Source organism: Doryrhamphus excisus, linkage group LG5 (assembly GCF_037039965.1).
Source record: "Doryrhamphus excisus strain RoL-2023G ecotype Guam linkage group LG5, RoL_Dexc_Guam_v1.1, whole genome shotgun sequence".
In the NCBI taxonomy this organism is placed as follows: domain Eukaryota; kingdom Metazoa; phylum Chordata; class Actinopteri; order Syngnathiformes; family Syngnathidae; genus Doryrhamphus; species Doryrhamphus excisus.
This window is the reverse complement of record NC_136361.1, coordinates 16,734,847-16,756,048: the sequence shown is the minus strand read 5'-3', so window position 1 is coordinate 16,756,048 and position 21,202 is coordinate 16,734,847. Positions and strand designations below refer to the sequence as shown.

Genomic DNA, 21,202 nt, shown 5'->3' with positions numbered 1-21,202 from the left:
AATTTATGGAAGTTAGACTCCGTGGGCTATAGCTATCTTATTTCACACTTTTATGACTTTCTGAACACCGACAAGTCCGCTCGGCCCATCTCGCCCAGCAAGAAGAGGACTTGAGGGATTTGGGCAAAGAGCCGTAACTTTCACATGGCATCAAATAGGAGAACCCTTCATTCTGTGCACCTTGTTAACACTTTCCACTTTTTCCCCTTTTTTTTTTTTTTTTTTTTAACACCCTGAGGCCTGCAGGCTTCTTTTTTTATGGCAGTCTTTACAAGTGCGGAATAAAACCGCTCATCTCGAACCTATTTCAATTCCCGCATCAACGCCCTCTGCCAAGGACAAGAAACACAGAAGAAGCCAGACATCATAAAGTGGGCACCCCTCCCCCTTCAAAGTCCACCTGAAAGGAGCTTTAGGACGTGAGGGACAGAGCGACCAAGAATGAGATTTTCCAACCATTTCTCTCTGATCATTCCGAGCGGGAGGTTAATGTCGTCATGGATAAAAACAACCACCAACTGAGCGACAGCCGATATGCTGTAAATCTCACATGTAAGCCAACTCAATCTATCATGAAGGTACCTGTCTTTATATATAATGACAACGCAGGGATGTGGGGGCGTGCCTGGAGGCGGGCCGTGGGCGGAAAACACTAAAACAGACCGTTTTCGCGGGAACCTGAAAATCCAAAGAAATACAGCTGAATAGGTGCAGATTCTGGAAGAACTAGAACGCTTTCTGTGCTGGTTATCATATTTAGCTGTTCTAGGAGTCAAAAACTCAATACAAAGGGCCGAAAAATTTGCATAATACCGTAGGTCCCTTTTAAGGATGGATGAATTGACTTTTTCCCTTAACTAAATTATAGCAAAATCGGGAAGACACCAAAATTGAAGTGGAGAAGAATAAACAATCAACTGACAAAAATCAGAAACACTCGACTGCAAATGAAAGGCAATCACCATCAATCAATAAATAGGAAAAAATAAATAAAGAAAAATCAGAGGCAGGCTTTGCTTTTGGAATTGGCTCATCTGCTCTGGGGTGGGGGTGGTGGGTGGGCCATAGTCGTGGGGGCGGGGGTGGGGGGTTGCCGTGTTTGATGGTCGGTAATACTTACAATAAGGTACACAAAATAATTAGTACTTAATAAGGCATGAGGCTGCACGGCAGATGAGTGGTTCGCGCACACATGCCTCACATCTAGGAGACCAGGGTTCAATTCCACCCTGGCCATCTCTGGAGTTTGCATGCATGGGTTTTCTCCAGGTAGTCGGGTTTCCTCCCACATTCCAAAAACATGCTAGGTTAATTGGCGACTCCAAATTGTCCATAGGTATGAATGTGAGTGTGAATGGTTGTTTGTCTATATGTGCCCTGTGATTGGCTGGCGACCAGTCCATGGTGTACCCCGCCTCTCGCCCGAAGACAGCTGGCATAGGCTCCAGCACCCCCCGCGACCCTCGTGAGGATAAGCGGTAGAAAATGAATGAATGAGGCATGAACCCTAACCGCTACTCATTAGTTACTAATGAACTACTCTAAAATTATGTGACTTATAAATGGGTGCTGTTTAAAACTTTGGGATTGGTACTTCTGTCTGTACGTGGTGGGTACGATGAGTACCGACGTAGTACTTTTGGTGCAAGAGGAACTTTTGCTATGTGCAGGCTACGTCTACATCAAGGCTACAGTTACATATAACTCTTGTGCCATCTGCACACACACAATAACAGCACACAGAGACCGCAGACCTCCGCTAAATGTGCCCCCCCCCCTTCAATATAGTGATTCACACCTTTCCAAGTGGTCTGCCCATTTTTTGTGCACAAATGCCGATAATGGTCCCATCACACCGTACATGAACAGCGTGTATAAGTACAATAATGTGGCAATGTGTTACATTGTAAGGATGTACAGGACATGACAAAATAGGACCTACTGAAAATACAGTAGCCAAAGATCTTCTATAAGACAGGAGGGCTTTGTTGTTTTTAAGAATCCGCTTTAAAAAATCTGTTTTGGCCCATGGACCCCTAGTTGAATATCCCTGTCCTACAAAGTAGTTGTGATGTTCTGCCTAGCAACCCATGCTGTTCAATTGTATTTTTGTTTATGCATTTCCATTTGTGATTTATTAGTTTTCCTGCTAATTAGCCTATTTAAGTGGTTGCTTCCGCATCATTTTGTTCTATAAAAAAAAGCTCCAGTGGTAAAAAAAAAAAAAATGTGAAGGAAAGATTTCTCCACATTTCCAAAGAGCAATAAAGCCGTGAAAGAGAGATATTCTCATCTCTCGCTTTTCATTTAATGACATGTCAACCTTTCTTCTTTAACCCATGGCCGCTTTTTCTCCATCCCTCCGCCCCCTCCTCCTGTTCTCACCTCTTTTTCACCTTGCGTCCATTTCCTTTTTCCTCTCTTGACTCCTCCCACGGCCCTCTCAACTGTTTATCACCTCGCCAACAGTCTGCCCTCCTTGTTCTTGGTTCACCTGCAGTTCAATCCCTTTAGCACCGCTAACAGCTCTCTAGGAACGAGACAGGCAGGTGGGGTGGGGGGGGGGGTGGGTCGAGGAATAAAAGAGGGAGCAAAGTGAAGGACGACTGAGGTCAAATATGGGTTAAAATTCAGCATCACACATGTCAGTTAAGTTGACTCCCCCAAAGGGAAGCCATAAGCGGGAAGGAGATAGGCAAAATGGAGCAGGGAGCACTTGGGGGTGGGGGGGGGCGCTGAGTCAGCAAGAATGGAAGGAAAAGGAGATGTTTCATTGCAGGTGCAGTGAGGCTGCGGGTGTTCTCTCTCATCTCCCTTCATGCTCATTTTTGATATCAAACTATACTCTGAAAGCGAGGGAGTGAGAGAGAGAGAGAGCGAGGGAGCGAGAGAGAGTGAAAATGTTGCCGTCAGGGCACAAACTGCAGGCAAAAGTGTTCTGCGATTTATGATGGCTGCTTTCGGCACTGTCACCTCATGAAGGGAAGATGGGGATTAAATCTTACAAAGGAGAACAAAAGGTGAGAGGTGAAAAAAAAAAAAAGACGTGTCGCATTTGACGACCACTTGAACTTGCCATGCGATTCAATTACTAGCAGGTACTATTTATTTGCCCGCTGCTGCATTATACACCACACTGTCCACTTTGCATTGTATTTTATATGTAGAATTATTATAATTGTATACAACATTACACCTAAGGCGTGCTTGCTCTGGTGCTCATGCATGAGTATAGTAATATGTACTCAATAACATAAATGACTGCTACTATTATAAATAGTGGGCTGCACGGCGGACGATTCAATTCCACCACCCTCTGCCCCTATATGTGCCCTGTAATTGACCCCGCCTCTCGCCCCAAAGACAGCTGGGATAGACTCCAGCACCCCTTTTATGGTGTCAAGTTCTCATGTTTGGGCAGTTTGGCAGTATTGTACTTATAGCTCTTAATGTGTTATTTTGAAATATCTTTCTTGAAAAGTCCATCCATGCATTTCTCCATCGGGGGGTATGCTGGAGCCTATCCCAGCTGTTTTGGAGCGGGAGGCAGCGTACACCCTAGATTGGTCACTAGCCAATCACAGGGCACATATAGACAAACAACCATTCACACTCACATTCATACCTATGGACAATTTGGAGTCGCCAATTAACCTAGCATGTTTTTGGAATGTGGGAGGAAACCGGAGTACCCGGAGAAAACCCACGCATGCACGGGGAGAACATGCAAACTCCACACAGAGATGACCAAGGGTGGAATCGAACTCGGGTCTCCTAGCTGTGATGCCTGCGTGCTAGCCACCCGGAGAAAATGCTAAAACTATAAGTAACTGTAAGTAAAATAAATAAAATACAACTGAACTTGGGCCAGCTGCACGGTGGAGAGTGGTTAGCACACAGGCGACATAGCTAGGAGACCCAAGTTTGATTCCACCCTCGGCCATCTCAGTTTCATCCCACATTCCAAAAACATGCTAGGTTAATTGGCCACTCCAAATTGTCCATAGGTATGAATGTGAGTGTGAATGGTTGTTTGTCTATATGTGCCTTGTGATTGGCTGGTGACCAGTCCAGGGTGTACCCCGCCTATCACCCAAAGTCATCTGGGATAGGCTCCAGCATGACCCCGCGACCCAAAGCAGCATTGAAAAATTTAGCTCATGACCAAAATATTAGAAACAGCTCTCTGTCTGATGCAATAGTAAGCATATTCTTAAATTATTCATTCATTCATTTTCTACCGCTTATCCTCACGAGGGTCGCGCGGGGTGCTGGAGCCTATCCCAGCTGTTTTCAGGCGAGAGGCGAAGTACACCCTGGACTGGTCGCCAGCCAATCACAGGGCTATTCTTAAATTAACTTTACCAAAACAAACACAACACAGGAATTTTTGATGGCGCTTCTGTATTTGACCTCATTAGAGTTTATTCACTTTGCCAAACTGAACACAACGGCAAAAATTTTTGATGGAGCTCCTGTATTTGACCTCATTAGACTGTACCTAATGAAGCGTCCAGTGAGTAGAAAGCTTGGATACGCTTATGAAGCAGACACACATAGCGCTAGCGGACCCATCTGCGGTTAGGACAAGACCTCCATTCGTTGTTTCATTTTCTGTGTAAGTGTTGTTAAGCACCAGAATTGGACTCTTTATGTTTATGTGTTAAAAAAAACTGCATGCGCGTGTGCTCGCCACTGCTTGGAGAATGTGCTGATTGTCTGACGAAAGCCCGAAGGGCTCCTTTATGTAATTGAACAGAGCTGCTGCACTCAGATGAATCAGCCAGCCAATAAAACGCATTAGAATTGAATTGCAGGGGAAGAGCAAGCGAGGGAACGAAGGGAGGAAAAGATACGAGCCATTATATGGATGTACTGTATGCAATGTGCATTCATCTGCATGCGTATACGTATGGCTGTGTGTATATACAGCATAAAGACATTTCATTTTCATCTTTATATGCATGTTCTAATTGGAGGAATAAAATCAGTTTTTTTCTTAAGAATACTCCCTCATTTTGTGTGGTAATGACATTTTTTTTTAACCACCAAAATATCCCATATGCTCTAAATTGAACTCATTTCCATTTCTCATCAACACCCTCGCTGACCTCTCATGCGCTATGGATGGAGGCGTTGTCATCCAGGGATCCACCATGCACCATTACTTGTTTATTTTAATTTGACACATCCCCATAGAGAGACTGCAGGCTATTTGGAAAGTAGAGGAGGCAATGCATAGAAAAGTATAGAAGATGCACGAGGGATACGACATGAGCAGGGATTAGTCTGGGTGTATTTGGTCATTGTAATGAGCCAGCGGGATAATTGGATTGGATATTTCATGAAAGTTTTGGGAACATTGGTGGCAGAAGGCAATTATAATGGCGTCTGTGGAAAGTAACATAGTAACATTGTTTGCATTGAGTGACGTCGGTACAGCTGCGGTGTGGTTGCCATTGCCGATCAATCATGTATTACTCAGAACATGCAAACTCCACATGGAGAATTGAACCCAGATCTTCACGATCTCCTGACTGTATGGTCAACATGCTAACCACTTGAACACCGTCTGGCCCGAGTTTATTTATTCATTCAATTTTACCGCTTATCCTCACGACGGTCACGGGAGTGCTGGAGCCTATCCCAGCTGTCTTCGGGCGAGAAGCAGGGTACACCCTGGACTGGTCGCCAGCCAATCACAGGGCACATGTAGACAAACAACCATTCACACTCACATTCATACCTATGGACAATTTGGAGTCACCAATTAACCTAGCATGTTTTTGGAATGTGGGAGGAAACCGGAGTACCCGGAGAAAACCCACGCATGCACGGGGAGAACATGCAAACTCCACACAGAGATGGCCGAGGGTGGAATCGAACTCGGGTCTCCTCGCTGTGTGGTCTGTGCGCTAACTACTCGGTCACCGTGCAGCTGGCCCAAGCTCAGTTATTTATTTTACTTACACTTACTTATGGTTTAAACATTTTCTCCGGGTACTCCGGTTTCCTCCCACATTCCAAAAACATGCTAGGTTAATTGGCGACTCCAAATTGTCCATAGGTATGAATGTGAGTGTGAATGGTTGTTTGTCTATATGTGCCCTGTGATTGGCTGCTGACCAATCTAGGGTGTACGCTGCCTCCCGCCCCAAAACAGCTGGGATAGGCTCCAGCATACCCCCCAATAGATGGATGGATGGACTTTTAAAGAAAGATATTTCAAAATAACACATTAAGAGCTGTAAGTACAATACTGTCAAACTGCCCAAACATGAGAACTTACAGGTTCCACTGCTTTATTATAATCATCATATTTATTATCATCAAAATCTGAAACTTCCACAGCAAGCGTTTGAGCACTTTGCTCAAAGCGGTGCATACAAGTGAGGGAAATGATTAATTTTCTCACTTTTGATGATCATCAACTCTGGAGACACATATTTCTGTGTCACTTTTTCATAATAGGGGATCTTTCCATTTCTGTCAAATGAATCCGGACATCTAATATGAGACATGTTCAACTTCATAGAAGCTTTAAACCTCAAATGAATCTCTGCTACAATTTTGGCCACCGGCTGCACAGCGGTGGTTAGCACGCAGGCATCACAGCTAGGAGACCCGAGTTCGATTCCACCCTTGGTCATCTCTGTGTGGAGTTTGCATGTTCTCCCCGTGCATGCGTGGGTTTTCTCCAGGTACTCCGGTTTCCTCCCACATTCCAAAAACATGCTAGGTTAATTGGCGACTCCAAATTGTCCATAGGTATGAATGTGAGTGTGAATGGTTGTTTGTCTATATGTTGACTAATGTCTATAATGTCATATAATGTCTATATGTTGTCTAATTGACCCCACCTCTCGCCCGAAGACAGCTGGGATAGGCTCCAGCACCCCCGCAACCCTCGTGAGGATAAGCGGTAGAAAATGAATGAATGAATTTTGGCCTCCTAGCATCATAATGAATGTGCTGTCCTCACAACACGTGTCTGTATGCTGCTGGACAGCCAGCTAACCAATGAAGAAAACTCCTCATACAAGGCTTGCTTTTCTTGCTTTATGAAGCTTTCTTGTAAAAAATAAGTGGGAACTGATACAGAAAAAATTAAATTAAATTCCAATACTGCTCATGTTGCAGGCTAAACACACACCAGCTAACAGTTAGCTAACACACTTCCACCAACTGCAAATGAAAGCTAGCAGTAGCATTTAAGCTAGCGAACTTGACAAAACTAGTACAACTTCTGAAAAAGCACATCCATCTATGTAAGTGCTTTATACACCAATATACTTACAAAGACGATAATTTCTCAAGAAACAAGCATTTAGAGCAACTTTCAACGTGTTTATGAGGTTTGTCGTTTCGTTTCTGCCGTGAGGCAAGCCTGTTTTTCACCCAGAGAAAAAAACGACAAAGCTTGTCTATATATGCGAGAGCACTCTCTAGTGGCCCAAAACGATACTTTCTAGAGAAGATGAAACAAGGTAGCTTTTTTACTAGAAAGCAATGAAAAGACAGCAGTTCTGTAGTCATCCCACTCTGATTATAACATTTATATTTTTGTGCTCAAAAGAGTGCAGGTAGATTTCTCATTGATTGTATATGGAACCGGTGTACATGGCACCTGTTGACCATGTACTAGAAACAGTACTTTTTATTATGTACCTTCTTTCAACAACAGCAAGTATAGCCACCTGTATAGTGAATCACTTTGTAGTACCTGCTTTAGTTAGTACTGTGTAATACGGATTTTTTGCCAATGAAAAGTCGACAATAACAACTTCCGCTGATAAATTACCATACAGTGGACTGTGTAGGGCACCACTTCTTCTGACAAGGGCTTCATAAACAGTAACAAGACCCAATACCAGGACCGCCGAATCCTTGGAAGCACTCCTGCGAGAAGGAGATACTAAAAAGAAACGTCATTATTGCAAGTGCCACCGCATCCATCCCTGGAAATAACATGGGCCGCGTGCCTGATTGGCAGCCATACAGCGTTAATGAATAACAATATGATGTGGCACGCCGGCGGGCCAAGAGAACGACAGCTGCAGCGCATTCTCCTTAATTAAGTCGGCGAGAGGATGGGAGGGGAACGCAAGGAGGGAAAAAAGTGAGGGAAGGACGGAGGGAGGAGAGACCCGCAAGCTGTAAAAATGGTGAGAAAGAAAAATGATTAGGTCATTGGTACTAAGAGGAATTAATCAGCGTCCAGTTAATTAGCACTACAACCTTGATCATTAATCCTCAGCCTTCACACTCAAGCGTTGATCTCTCTCTCTCACACACACACACACACACACACACACACATATATATAGACTCAACACCATGACTTGTATATGTATCTATTTCCATCTGAGTTTATAGAATAGTAGGCCTTTATCGCCACATAAAACTCTTTACATCCATATGACAAAATGGACATTTCTTTTAAAAGAATGAAATAGTAAAAAGTAAGAAGTGGTTGGAGGGAGCGATGGTGCTGACAAGAGAAGAAGAGTTGCAAAAAGAGATTGATGAGCTCCGAGCCGGGGGGGAGAAAGAGAGAAGAGACAGCAGAGTACTTACCAATAAATTAACTCCTGACGAGAAAGCCCTGTTGTGTGTGTGTGTGTGTGTGTGTGTCTTTGAAGATGTTACTATGCAGCATGCCAGAATGTGCATGCATGTCTGAGAGAACAATACAGTAGAAGTTATTAAGATCAAACACAATTTCAGAATGCCAGTCCGATTTGTTTTGGTTTTTGCTGTTTTTTTCCCATAGGAAATAATGGAAATAGAAGTACTTTTTCTGTTAAATGGGACCTATTACGCTCACTTTCGGCACTTTGTATTGAGTCGTGGACTCCTATAGAGCAGCTACACACAATAACCCGCACAGAAAGCTTTCTAGATCTTCCAGATTCTGCATCTCTTTCTGCAGTGTTTCCATGGACTTCCTAAACGGTTTCTTTAATATACTCCACTCCCAGTCTTCCTTTAGATACGCCCACTTGGCTGTGATTGGTCACAATCCCAAATCCTCCCGAGGACTTCTGGACACCTACTAGGTCCTTGTTTACTTACTGCAGTCAATCTGCAGTCTGGGTCACATTGACATCAGTAGAAAGTATGGTTTACGAGCATCATTTTTTTTTTTTTTAGAATAATCATTACTTCATTCATCATGCCTTCATTCATCATTACTTTTATTATTTTGTATAATCTTTTGTACAGAATCTACCAAACAAAATGTTGGTTTTTGCTGAAATGAATTCTCAAATGAATGCTGACATTCTTTTGCAATCAGTGCTGCTAAGAAAAACATAAAAGCTATAAAAGAAATTGTTGACTTCATGTACAGTATGCAGGATGTAAAAGGCATACAGATTGGATAGGCTCCAGCATATGCATAAGCAGCATAGAAAATCAATGGATGGAAATTTAAAGGCCCATAAATTGTGTTATATCAAAGACATTCAACATAATACTTAATATGTTCTATTTTTTCTACAGAACCACGATCAAATTAGATGGGCCAGTTAGGTATTTTGTTACTTTTGGGTAACAAATATGTCAAAAAATGCTTAAGCATATAAACTCCATTAAGTGAAACTGATTTTTGTACAAAATATAACTCAACACTGAGACCAGGGTTCAATTCCACCCTCGGCCATCTCTGTATGGAGTTTACAACGTAGGTTTTCTCCGGGTACTCCGGTTTCCTCCCACATTCCAAAAACATGCTAGGTTAATTGGCGACTCCAAATTGTCCATAGGTATGAATGTGAGTGTGAATGGTTGTTTGTCTATATGTGCCCTGTGATTGGCTGGCGACCAGTCCAGGGTGTACCCCGCCTCTCGCCTGAAGACAGCTGAGATAGGCTCCAGCACCCCCGTGACCCTTGTGAGGAAAAACGGTAGAAAATGAATTAATATAACTCAACACTTGTGATGATCCTGTGTTTTGCTGTAATGGCTCGAGTATACATCAAAATACTGACTCAGGATTGATATGATATATATACAGTATGTTGTGAACTATATACATAATATCGTATTTTTCTTGCCCACTTCCTCCATTGTCGTTTTTTTTTTTGTCTTTAAACTCTACTACTTTTTTCTGTGTGTTTTGTATTTGACGCTAACGTTTACCTCTCACACTACCTTGCATTGTCGTGCATCGATTCGCGTGTTGTGTGTTGAGACGCCAGCTATTGTTCGTCTCAGAAGCAATGAGACCATCCCAGCGTGATGTTGTTTCCATTGGGAATGCATCTGTCACAGACAGTGCCTCCGTCTCTCCTGCCTCCATTGTGGTTCTGAGTGTGTGTCAGCAAAATAGAAGGTGTCGCAATGTTGTGGTCTAGTTACCTTGTAGATGTACCTTGTATCACTGTCTGCAACCCACTGTTTTGATGCCTGATATGTGTCTATACTCAATTTCTTATGTTAAATACATAAATACAAATACAAATAGACGGTGTAGACATTGAAAGGGTGAAGGAAAATACATTTCTGGGGATCACAATAGATGAAAATATGCGCTGGAAACCTCATATTACAAATATACAACATAAGGTGGCCAGAAATATTTCAATATTAAACAAAGCAAAATTTGTTCTCAATCAGGAATCACTCCACACTCTTTATTGCTCTCTGGTTCTACCATATCTTACATATTGTGTGGAAATATGGGGTAATAACTATAAAAGCAATCTTCACTCGATAAATGTACTGCAAAAAAGGTCAGTAAGGATAATTCATAATGCCGCCTACTAACTCCTTATTTCTAAAATGACAAATACTTAAACTTGCTGATATAGTTCATCTTCAAACAGCTAAAATAATGCATAAGGCTAAAAATAAAAAAATAAAATAAAAAAAACGATATTAGGAAAGCAGGAAGTGAACAAATGTAACAATTACTGATTGTAAAAGTACCAGATGGAGGGGTAGGATTTAATAAGCTTTGCTTCTTCCTACTCCTTTTGGACATGTGGAACTGTGAACTGATTATGTGATGCATTCAATTGTAATCTGATGCATGTTCAAATGAAATAAAACCATTACCAAATACCTTTTTTGAAAAAATAATAAATAGTGTATATAAATATAATAATAGTACGTACAGTAAATAGCAAACTTGCCTGGTTCTCCTTGCTTTTGTCTTCACCACAGAGGACTGATGTAGAGTCCGCATCACTGCAGATGCCGCACCAATTCTCATGTCGATCTCGCGTTCCATCCCTCCCTCACTCATGAACAAGACCCTGAGGTACTAAAACAGGATCTCATCCCCGACCCAGAAATGGCATTCCACACTTTCCCGGTTGAAAACCGTGGACTCAGACTTGGAGGTGCTGATTCTCATCCCGGCTGCTGAACCTATCCAGTGAGAGTTGAAGGTCACAGCACGATTGAGCCAACAAGACCACATTATCTGCAAAAAGCAGAGACCCGATCCGACTGCCGCCAAACCAGAACCCCTCAAAAGGTCTGGACTGGTTGATGGTGGAATTGAACTCAAGTCTTCTAGCTGTGAGGCCTGCACGCTAACCACTCGTCCGCTGTGCAGCTAAATAATATAACAATTAAAAATGTATTAAATACACAATATTTAAAAAGTACTCACTGATACACTTAATTCTTTAAAAAAAAAACATCAGCTTCTCGGATGGAACTTTAGTGGACCTCAGTGTTTTGATGCATGTCTCCATTGCGCTAACCATTTGGTCACCGTGCAACCTCAGCCTCATTTAATTTATGAAAAAATAAAAATAAAATTATATAAAAATTAACAACATAAAAAACACAATTAAAATATATAATAAAACTTAAGTAATCTAATTTGTAGTTATTTTATTTTATTTTATTTTATTTTATATATTGTAGCATTTGCATTGATTGCATTGATACAGCTCATAATATTAAATGCATAGCATAATATAATGAGAAAATGCTTCTTTTACTGCAATATATATGATATCATTTGCAATTCATTTGCATTTTAAACACTTTCCTCTTTCTCAAATACCGAAAAAGCTATGTGGATCTGAGATTATTAGAATCCTAATTATGCTGCAGCTCAGTCGCTGATTTAATACACGACTATTACACTGTGTGTCATGTTTTATGTGGAGCCATAACTTGGCCATTAAAGCCTCGCAGACGTCCGTGTTAAAATGTCAATGCATGTTGTAGATGGACTAATAGCATTTGTGTGTCTTTCTCCATTCCTTGTCTGTCTGTCTGTCTATATAGATAATGTGTCAGCCCCTCCCACTCCTACCACCCATCCAATCACCACCCATCCCTCCACCCCAACCCTCCTCCTCCCATCGGACCCGAGAGGTAACACACCAGCACTTTTTTGTTGTTAATCCTGCTTCTGTTGACCTTCATCTTCATGCTTTCCTCTGCACGCTTTTTTGTTGTGCTGCAACCTTTATTTTACACATGCAAGCATGCATGCACACAATCAACCTTTCTTATCTCTGCCCACATATTTCTGCTTAGTCAGCATTTGTGTCGCTTTTTGCATGCATGCGCGTGATCCTGCCAGGATTAGCCGGTGCCTTGTGCATACTGTTAATGAATCCGCACAAAGAGTAAGGTCTCTAGTTGACTGACACCATTCATTCATTCATTTTTTTTTTTTTACCGCTTTTTCCTCACGAGGGTCGCGGGGGTGCTGGAGCCTATCGCAGCTGTCTTTGGGCGAGAGGCGGGGTATACCCTGGACTGGTCGCCAGCCAATCACAGGGCACATATAGACAAACAACCATTCACACTCACATTCATACCTATGGACAATTTGGAGTCGCCAATTAACCTAGCATGTTTTTGGAATGTGGGAGGAAACCGGAGTACCCGGAGAAAACCCACGCATGCACGGGGAGAACATATGGCCGAGGGTGGAATTGAACCCTGGTCTCCTACCTGTGAGGACTGCGTGCTAACCACTAGACCGCCGTGCCGCCCTGACTGACACCATTTTTATTTTTTTTTGCCAGAAAAAGAGGATCACTACACATGAGAAAATACAACAAAAGTGTGTGTTTATGCATACCGTGTCAGAAAGTAGACCGAGGTAGTGTGCTGTGAGAAAGACACATCAGAGATCCAGGTGGATGTCTAATCGTATCATCTCAGAAGCGTGTGACGGCTCTAGAAAGAGCTCAGCGGGAGTGCGTTTGCTACATACAAAGTCATCTATTTATTTCATTCACAAACACTTGCTTTTCACCTTCAGCTTTCTGAAGAGTAGACTTTTTTTTTTTTTTTTTTAGTTCTTTAGACGCCGACATCTTTTTTGCAGGTACAGTAGATGTTGTTGACCTACTCTCGAGGTGCTGTAAATGTCAAAGAGAGTCAAAGGAAAAAGCTACAGTGTGAACATTAAATGTTTAGTTGATGTTAGCGTTAGTCTCAAGATCGTTTTTAACTTATTGTCGGGTCAAAATACGAAGTCATGGGGTCTCGTATTCACAAAATACGACGGAAAAGTTGTATCTGTATCCGATATTCATTCATTCATTCATTTTCTACCACTTTTTCCTCACGAGGGTGGCGGGGGTGCTGGAGCCTATCTCAGCTGTCTTCGGGCGAGAGGCGGGGTACACCCTGGACTGGTCGCCAGTCAATCACAGGGCACATATAGACAAACAACCATTCACACTCACATTCATACCTATGGACAATTTGGAGTCGCCAATTAACCTAGCATGTTTTTGGAATGTGGGAGGAAACCGGAGTACCCGGAAAAAACCCACGCATGCACGGGGAGAACATGCAAACTCCACACAGAGATGGCCGAGGGTGGAATTGAACTTGGGTCTCTTGGCTGTGAAGTCTGCGCGCTAACCACTTGACTGTTGTGCAGCTCCTACATACCTGTATTATGCAAATTTTTTATTGAATTTTTAATTGGACTCCTATAGAGCAGCTACACACAATAACCCACAAAGAAAGCTTTCTAGATCTTCCAGAATCTGCAAGTATTCCAGCTATATTTCCTTGGATTTCCTAAACGGCCCACCTCCGGGCATGACAACTCCGCTGTCATTGGTCCAATTCAACTTGCACAGCTAACAGGTTGTACTCAGGCATGCCCATATAAGAATGTCATAGAAGGCTCACTATGACATCATAGTGAGCCAGTATGAGGAAAAAAACTCTAAAACTGAGCGTTCAGAGCCATCACATATGTTGTTTGGGTCTGGAACCAATTAACTGTGATAAACGAGGGGAAAAAAACACTTCTGTCTTACATTTATTTACTTATTTACTTTGTTTTGTCTTTAAATGGTTCATCAATCATTTGTGGAAAGTTTTGCTATTAATAGTATTTTGGGGTATTTTCTTATAGTTTCGAACATCTTTATGTACTGCAGAGATTAATTTTTTTCCATATCTTCTGAGAGTCAGGAGGTTCTACATTGAACTTACAGTGACCAGTGCGAGAGCGATAACAACAAATTTCTCCCCGTTCATGAGACCTTGGAACACAAACCAGTCATTTAACCCCCAAGGAGAATAAAATAGCTAATTGAAGCCAATTAATCCAGATTAGCAAAGGGCTGTACTCACTATTGCTGCTTTGATGTAGTTTGGACTGTGATGTAGTGCGTTCATTAGGATGCTGCTACTTGCTTTTTTTCCCCCTCCTGTCTTTTCCCCGGCCGGCCTCGATCACACTCTGCCTACGCCGACGTGTCTGTGTATTAATGATTCATGCTGTACCTCGTCAATGTTAAGGTGCAAGTGCTGCATCAATAACTTTGTGTCCTTGCTGCGTCCTTATTGGCTTCACCGCTTCTCATCAGCACTCACTTTGCCGCATCATTGTGACGAACCGTCCTCAGTTAGCTTGTAACGTCAGCTGTCTGATCAATCAATCCTGTATGTCCATTCACTTCTGGTCGTTCCCATGTATGTGTAATGCAAATGTTTGTCTGTCTAATCACATACACACATCATGAATGTATGTGTCAGTCCATTCACTTACACACTAATTTCATTCATTCATTCAGTTTCTACCGCTTATCCTCACAAGGGAGTGCTGGAGCCTATCCCAGCTGACCTGGGTTCAATTCCACCCTCGGCCATCTCTGTGTGGAGTTTGCATGTTCTCCCCGTGCATGCGTGGGTTTTCTCCGGGTACTCCGGTTTCCTCCCACATTCCAAAAACATGCTAGGTTAATTGGTGACTCCAAATTGTCCATAGGTATGAATGTGAGTGTGAATGGTTGTTTGTCTATATGTGCCCTGTGATTGGCTGGCTGGCGACCAGTCCAGGGTGTACCCCGCCTCTAGCCCAAAGACAGCTGGGATAGGTTCCAGCACCCCCGCGACCCTCGTGAGGATAAGCGGTAGAAAATGAATGAATGAATGAATATCTGTCCATATCTGTCAGGAGAAATATGATCTCAGGGAAGAACTACATTTGAAACACTTCTATGCTAGGACTACGTTAAAAAGCCATAGCATTTCAGTATGTGGAATCAAACTATGGAATGGATTGAGTAAGACCCTCAAACAATGCACAACGATGAGCCAATTCAAGAAACAATACAAGCAGTTGATGTTTGCTAAATACAAGGATGAAGAGTCTTGAACCAGTCATGATGTGCTATACATATCACTATATTGACACTTACTATGGTACCCATTATGTCATTGGATGCTCATATCACCTTGTACTTCGGTACGGGACAAAAAATTTAAAAATTAAAAAAAAAAAAAATCTTAAACTGTATTATGGAAAGCAGGAAGTGAACAAATGTAATAGTTACCGATTCTAAAAGTACCAGATGGAGGGGTAGGATTTAATCAGCTTTGCTTCTTCCTACTCCTTTTGGACATGTGGAACTGTGAACTGATTATGTGATGCATTCAATTGTAATCTGATGCATGTTCTAATGAAATAAAACCATTACCATTACCATAAATTTCCCATTTAGGCACTTTTTGGTCATAAGTGCCCCTTTTGCACTTCATTAGTCTCATGTTTTCTTGTCCTCAGTATGTATATCTTGCAAAATGAGTCTCTTGCCCTTAGTGTCCTCTTGGATAAAATGTTTCTCATAGTACAGGTACTACCCAAAAAATGTGAATATCAAGTAAAACTTGTTTTATTTTGGTAATTTAACCTAAAAGGGTTGAGTGGTTAGCGCGCAGACGTCACAGCTAGGAGACCAGGGTTCAATTCCACCCTCGGCCATCTCTGTGTGGAGTTTGCATGTTCTCCCCGTGCATGCATGGGTTTTCTCCGGGTACTCCGGTTTCCTCCCACATTCCAAAAACATGCTAGGTTAATTGGCGACTCCAAATTGTCCATAGGTATGAATGTGAGTGTGAATGGTTGTTTGTCTATATGTGCCCTGTGATTGGCTGGCGACCAGTCCAGGGTGTACCACTCCTCTCGACTCAAGACAGCTGGGATAGGCTCCAGCACCCCCCGCGACCCTCGTGAGGAAAAAGCGGTAGAAAATGGATGAATGAATGAACCTAAAAGATGAAACCAACCAATTGTATTGAGCCATGATATGCAAAGTATTAAGATTTTCAACTTATTAAACCACAAATCCACAAACTCTGAAAATTTGAATACTGTTCAAAAAAAGCTTCAGTTTTATAGGTCCTAAAAATCCAATTCCAATCTGGCAAGTAATCCAAAACATCTGCAAAACGTTTCACTTGATATTCAAATTTTTGGGGGGGGGGTTAGTACCTGTATATCCTCATTCTCCTCCATTGTTGACGTTGGTGTAGACTGTCATTACTTTGAAATGGAAAACGTATATATTGGAAGTCTATTACCCAAATGTGCTCGTTTTCTCCTTTTCAAGTAGGTGAATAAGAAGCATTAGTTTGTATCACCAGCTGTCCACGCTTCTGCTTGTTTTTTATTCCCGCTCATATTGAAGAAAGTAAGCCTATAACGTTGCTAACAAGGTCGACGTCAATGATATAACAAAATGCCACCAAAATTCCACTTGCTCTTTTTCCTCACTCATCTGCAAGTCAAGTGGTTGATTTCATTTCTTTGCAGGTGGGGCTCGGGGGTGGGTGGGGGGGGTTGGTGTTTAAAGTTTCCTTCATTCAAAATGCATTGTGCTCTTTGCAGGTGCTCGGCTGGAATGGACGTTGCTATTGCTTTATTCACTGTCCTTATTTCTACACCTATTTCTCACCCATTCTGTCAGTGCAGGTGGTGGCGGGGGGGGGGGTGGGTGATGAAAGGTGATAATGCAAGTCAGGTGGAAGATATCGACTTTTCTATCCCGTCTTCTTTCACTCACCCCACTTCTGGCACATTTTACCTACCCCCCCCCGGCCCCCCACACACACAGCTTATCCCCATCTCTCACTTTTAATACATCTTTTTCTTTGTCTCTATTCATTGGCACTCTAAGCCCTCACATATAGACTCAAACCCCTTTTCCACTCTTTTTCCGTAGATCCCGGCGCAGTGGTGGAGACTCACAGTGCAGTACCGTACGCAGTCATCGGGGGCGTGCTTGCACTGCTGGTGTTCACGGTCATCTGCGTCCTCATCGTCACCATTTGGTGCTCTGTCCGCCAGAAAGGTAAAAACGCAGGAGTTATTAGCTTACAGTGGACTCGGAAAATATTCCAAATTACTTTGAAGATGCAACACAGAATACATGAACATGCAGTAATAACTGTGGAAAAACCCACTAAAGACACTAAATCTAAATCACTAAATCTACCTATCGACAAACAACCATTCACACTCACATTCATACCTGTGGACAATTTGGAGTCGCCAATTAACTTAGCAGGCTGCACCGTGGTTGAGTGGTTAGTGCGCGGACCTCACAGCTAGGAGACTGGGGTACACAATTCCACCCTCAGCCATCTCTGTGTGGAGTTTGCATGTTCTCCCCGTGCATGCGTGGGTTTTCTCCAGGTACTCCGGTTTCCTCCCACATTCCAAAATCATGCTAGGTTAATTGGCGACTCCAAATTGTCCATAGGTATGAATGTTAGTGTGAATGGTTGTTTGTCTATATGTGCCCTGTGATTGGCTGGCCACCAGTCCAGGGTGTACCCCGCCTCTCGCCCAAAGAAAGCTGGGGTAGGCTCCAGCACCACTGTGACCCTTGTGAGGAAAAGCGGTAGAAAATGAATGAATGAATGAACATGCTGATGTTTGCATTTTGTCACACTATCGTCGTGGGGGGGTATGCTGGAGCCTATCCCAGCTGACTTTTGACTATGTGAAAGCAAATTCTTGTGTGGGGTTGGTTCACTTCAAATCAAGTCTTGCTGCATGGACCAAGGACAAAAACCAGGGTTAACAAAACAGGGACTCTTTGAGCGCTTTAAGTCTTGCTGCCGGGGTCTCTAGAACCAGTTAAAAAAAAACAACCAGTTGTCTCTTGCCCGAAGACAGCTGGGATAGGCTCCAGCGACCCTCTTGAGGATAGCGGTAGAAAATGAATGAATTAATTAACCTAGCATGTTTTTGGAATGTGGGAGGAAACCAGGGAGAACATGCAAACTCCACAAAGACATGGCCGGGGGTGGGATTGAACTCGGGTCTACTAGCTATGAGACCTGTGCGCTAACCACTCGACCACCGTGCAACGTCAATGCTAAACATTTCTCAATTAATTCACTTATAATTACTGTCAATTCACAAACACACAATACTGTATTTGTCTGTCCGTTTTCATATGCATAACAGAAGTCTAGAACTAGTGGCGCTAGCAGCTGGCGACATGTTAACATTAGTGCGACATGAAATCATGATGTTTGGGGGGGGGGCACCTACAGTATGTCCACAATCGGAGAGACAAAAGGTCTTTTAAAATGATGAGATTCTATCCCGTGATGGATGACCTCAGACAGGGTAGTGGATGTGGAGAGGAGGTGTTTTATGACTATATGCTAGTGTATTAAAGCTCATCCATTAAAATAAAACCTCCCTATCTTTTTAAAGTGCCCCACCCACACACACACTCACACACTCACCCACCCACTCCGATGTTGGCAGCCTTCAACTGCAACCGTCAAGCTGCCAAGAGAGAAATGATCGAAGGCGGCCATGAGGCAGACAAGCTGCCAGTTAGCATTCAGTGTAGCTACACTGCCAATCAGCATAGAGGCTCGACTATTACGGCCAGTCAATTTGGTGACGACAGCTCGGAGACCAGGGTTCAATTCCACCCTCGGCCATCTCTGTGTGGAGTTTGCATGTTCTCTCTGTGCATCCCGCAATTCATGTACTCCTATAATGCAAATATACTCAATAAAAATACAAACGCAACACTTTTGTTTCATACAACCGCGTGTACCAGTTCCCACTGATATCCAGCAACTTTGCACAGCCATTGAAGAGGAGTGGACCTACATTCCACAGGCCACAATTGACAATCTGATAAACTGTTGATGTGTTGCACTGCATGAGGCACATGGTGGTCACGCCAGATATTGACTGGTATTGAGTCCCCAGACCCCCAATAAAGCAAAAATAAATACACATTTCAAGGTGGCCTTTTATTGTGGCCAGTCTAAGGCACACCTGTGCACTAATCATGGTGTCTAGTGAGCATCTTGATGTGAACAATATCCTGCGTGGGTTTTCTCCGGGTACTCCGGTTTCCTCCCACATTCCAAAAACATGCTAGGTTAATTGGCGACTCCAAATTGTCCATAGGTATGAATGTGAGTGTGAATGGTTGTTTGTCTATATGTGCCCTGTGATTGGCTGGCAACCAGTCCAGGGTGTACCCCGCCTCTCGCCCCAAGACAACTGGGATAGGCTCCAGCATCCCCCGCGACCCTCGAGAGGAAAAGCGGTAGAAAATGAATGAATTAATTAATGATGTCGGAGACCAGGGTTCAATTCCACCCTCAGCCATCTCCGTGTGGAGTTTGCATGTTCTCCTCGTGCATGCGTGTTTTTTTTTTTCCTCCCACATTCCAAAAAAACATGCTAGGTTAATTGGCGACTCCAAATTGTCCATAGGTATGAATGTGAGTGTGAATGGTTGTTTGTCTATATGTGCCCTGTGATTGGCTGGAAAAGCGGTAGAAAATGAATGAATGAATGAATGAATGAATTTGGTGACGAGGGCGGCGGGGTGGGTCGTTAAGGCGACTGTCAGTACATAAGACGATGGTGTGTGTGAGGTATATTTCACACACACACACTCACACACACACACACACACACACACACACACTGGAGGGTTATTATGAATGTGTTTTTGTGTGATGCAATCACATAACCTTCCCTCCACCCTTTTTTCCACTTTCTCCCACCCCCCTCCCTTTTTTCCCCAAACCTCCATGACCCCCCCCCCCTACTTTTAACTTCCACATGGTATATAGGCTCGTACCGCACCCGAGAGCCCATTCTTGCTTGGTACTGACCTAAAACAAAAGCTAACTAATGCATTATTTAAACCTGTCAGGTAATGAGTAAGGATTGCCGTGATTGGTTGTCATGATAATAATAATAATAATTCTGCATGGCACTGCTGCTGCTGTGATCACGATTGCTTCGCCGCCTAATCCCGCCTCCCCGATTTCCCTTCTGGGTCTCTCTCCTCCTCATTTAGGCTCCTATCTTACCCACGAGGCCAGCGGCTTGGATGAACACGGCGAAGTGCAGGAAGCTTTCCTGAACGGGAACGACGCCAGCCAGGGCAAGAAGGAGTACCTACTGTAGCCCTTTGACCCCTATGTCCTTCCTTCCTCCCTTTTCCCTCCAATCCCACTTTACATACACACATTTCTACACAACATGTGACACTTATATAGAATCTTTAGAGCCGATCGCCATTAATAACTGTGCCATAAATATATTTTAAAAATTGGGTATAATTTCAAAAAGTGCTATTTTCAATCCACAACACTCAATCTTTAACTTGCCAGGGAGCTGTCCAGCAGCTATCGATGCTAGAAAACGTTCTCCAATTGCCAAAAGCAGTCCATCCAAACGGAGCTCATCCATAATTCCGAGTCTCTGGGAAGTATTCATACTTTTATGAATAACCTAACCGGCTTGTTTGACCGTAGCTTAAGTGATTCCTATTTCCATTTTTGGTTTTATTTCTGACACATGTGGGGGGGAAAGGTGCTTCTCTTTTCCCTCTTCGTCATATCTCAACTGTTTAGCCCGTCCCTTTTTTTGTTGGCTCACTGTAATGAAGGGATTAGCGTTGAGCCTCGCCTT

At 43.0% G+C, this 21,202-nt stretch overlaps 1 protein-coding gene across 2 annotated transcripts in view; it reads left to right on the top strand.

Annotated features, from left to right (window-relative positions):
* cadm4 (cell adhesion molecule 4) overlaps nt 1-20,831 on the top strand; it is a 246,219-nt gene extending 225,388 nt beyond the window's left edge. Inside the window, exons 7-9 of one of the 2 annotated variants that reach the window (XM_078790797.1) lie at nt 12,253-12,342; nt 17,454-17,582; nt 20,586-20,831. In XM_078790797.1, the coding sequence (XP_078646923.1) occupies nt 12,253-12,342; nt 17,454-17,582; nt 20,586-20,695 (329 nt within the window). In that variant the 3' untranslated portion in view covers nt 20,696-20,831. The remainder of the gene's footprint in view (nt 1-12,252; nt 12,343-17,453; nt 17,583-20,585) is intronic. The other variant, XM_078790798.1, reaches the window with a different exon arrangement.
* Nucleotides 20,832-21,202: the final 371 nt, after the last annotated feature.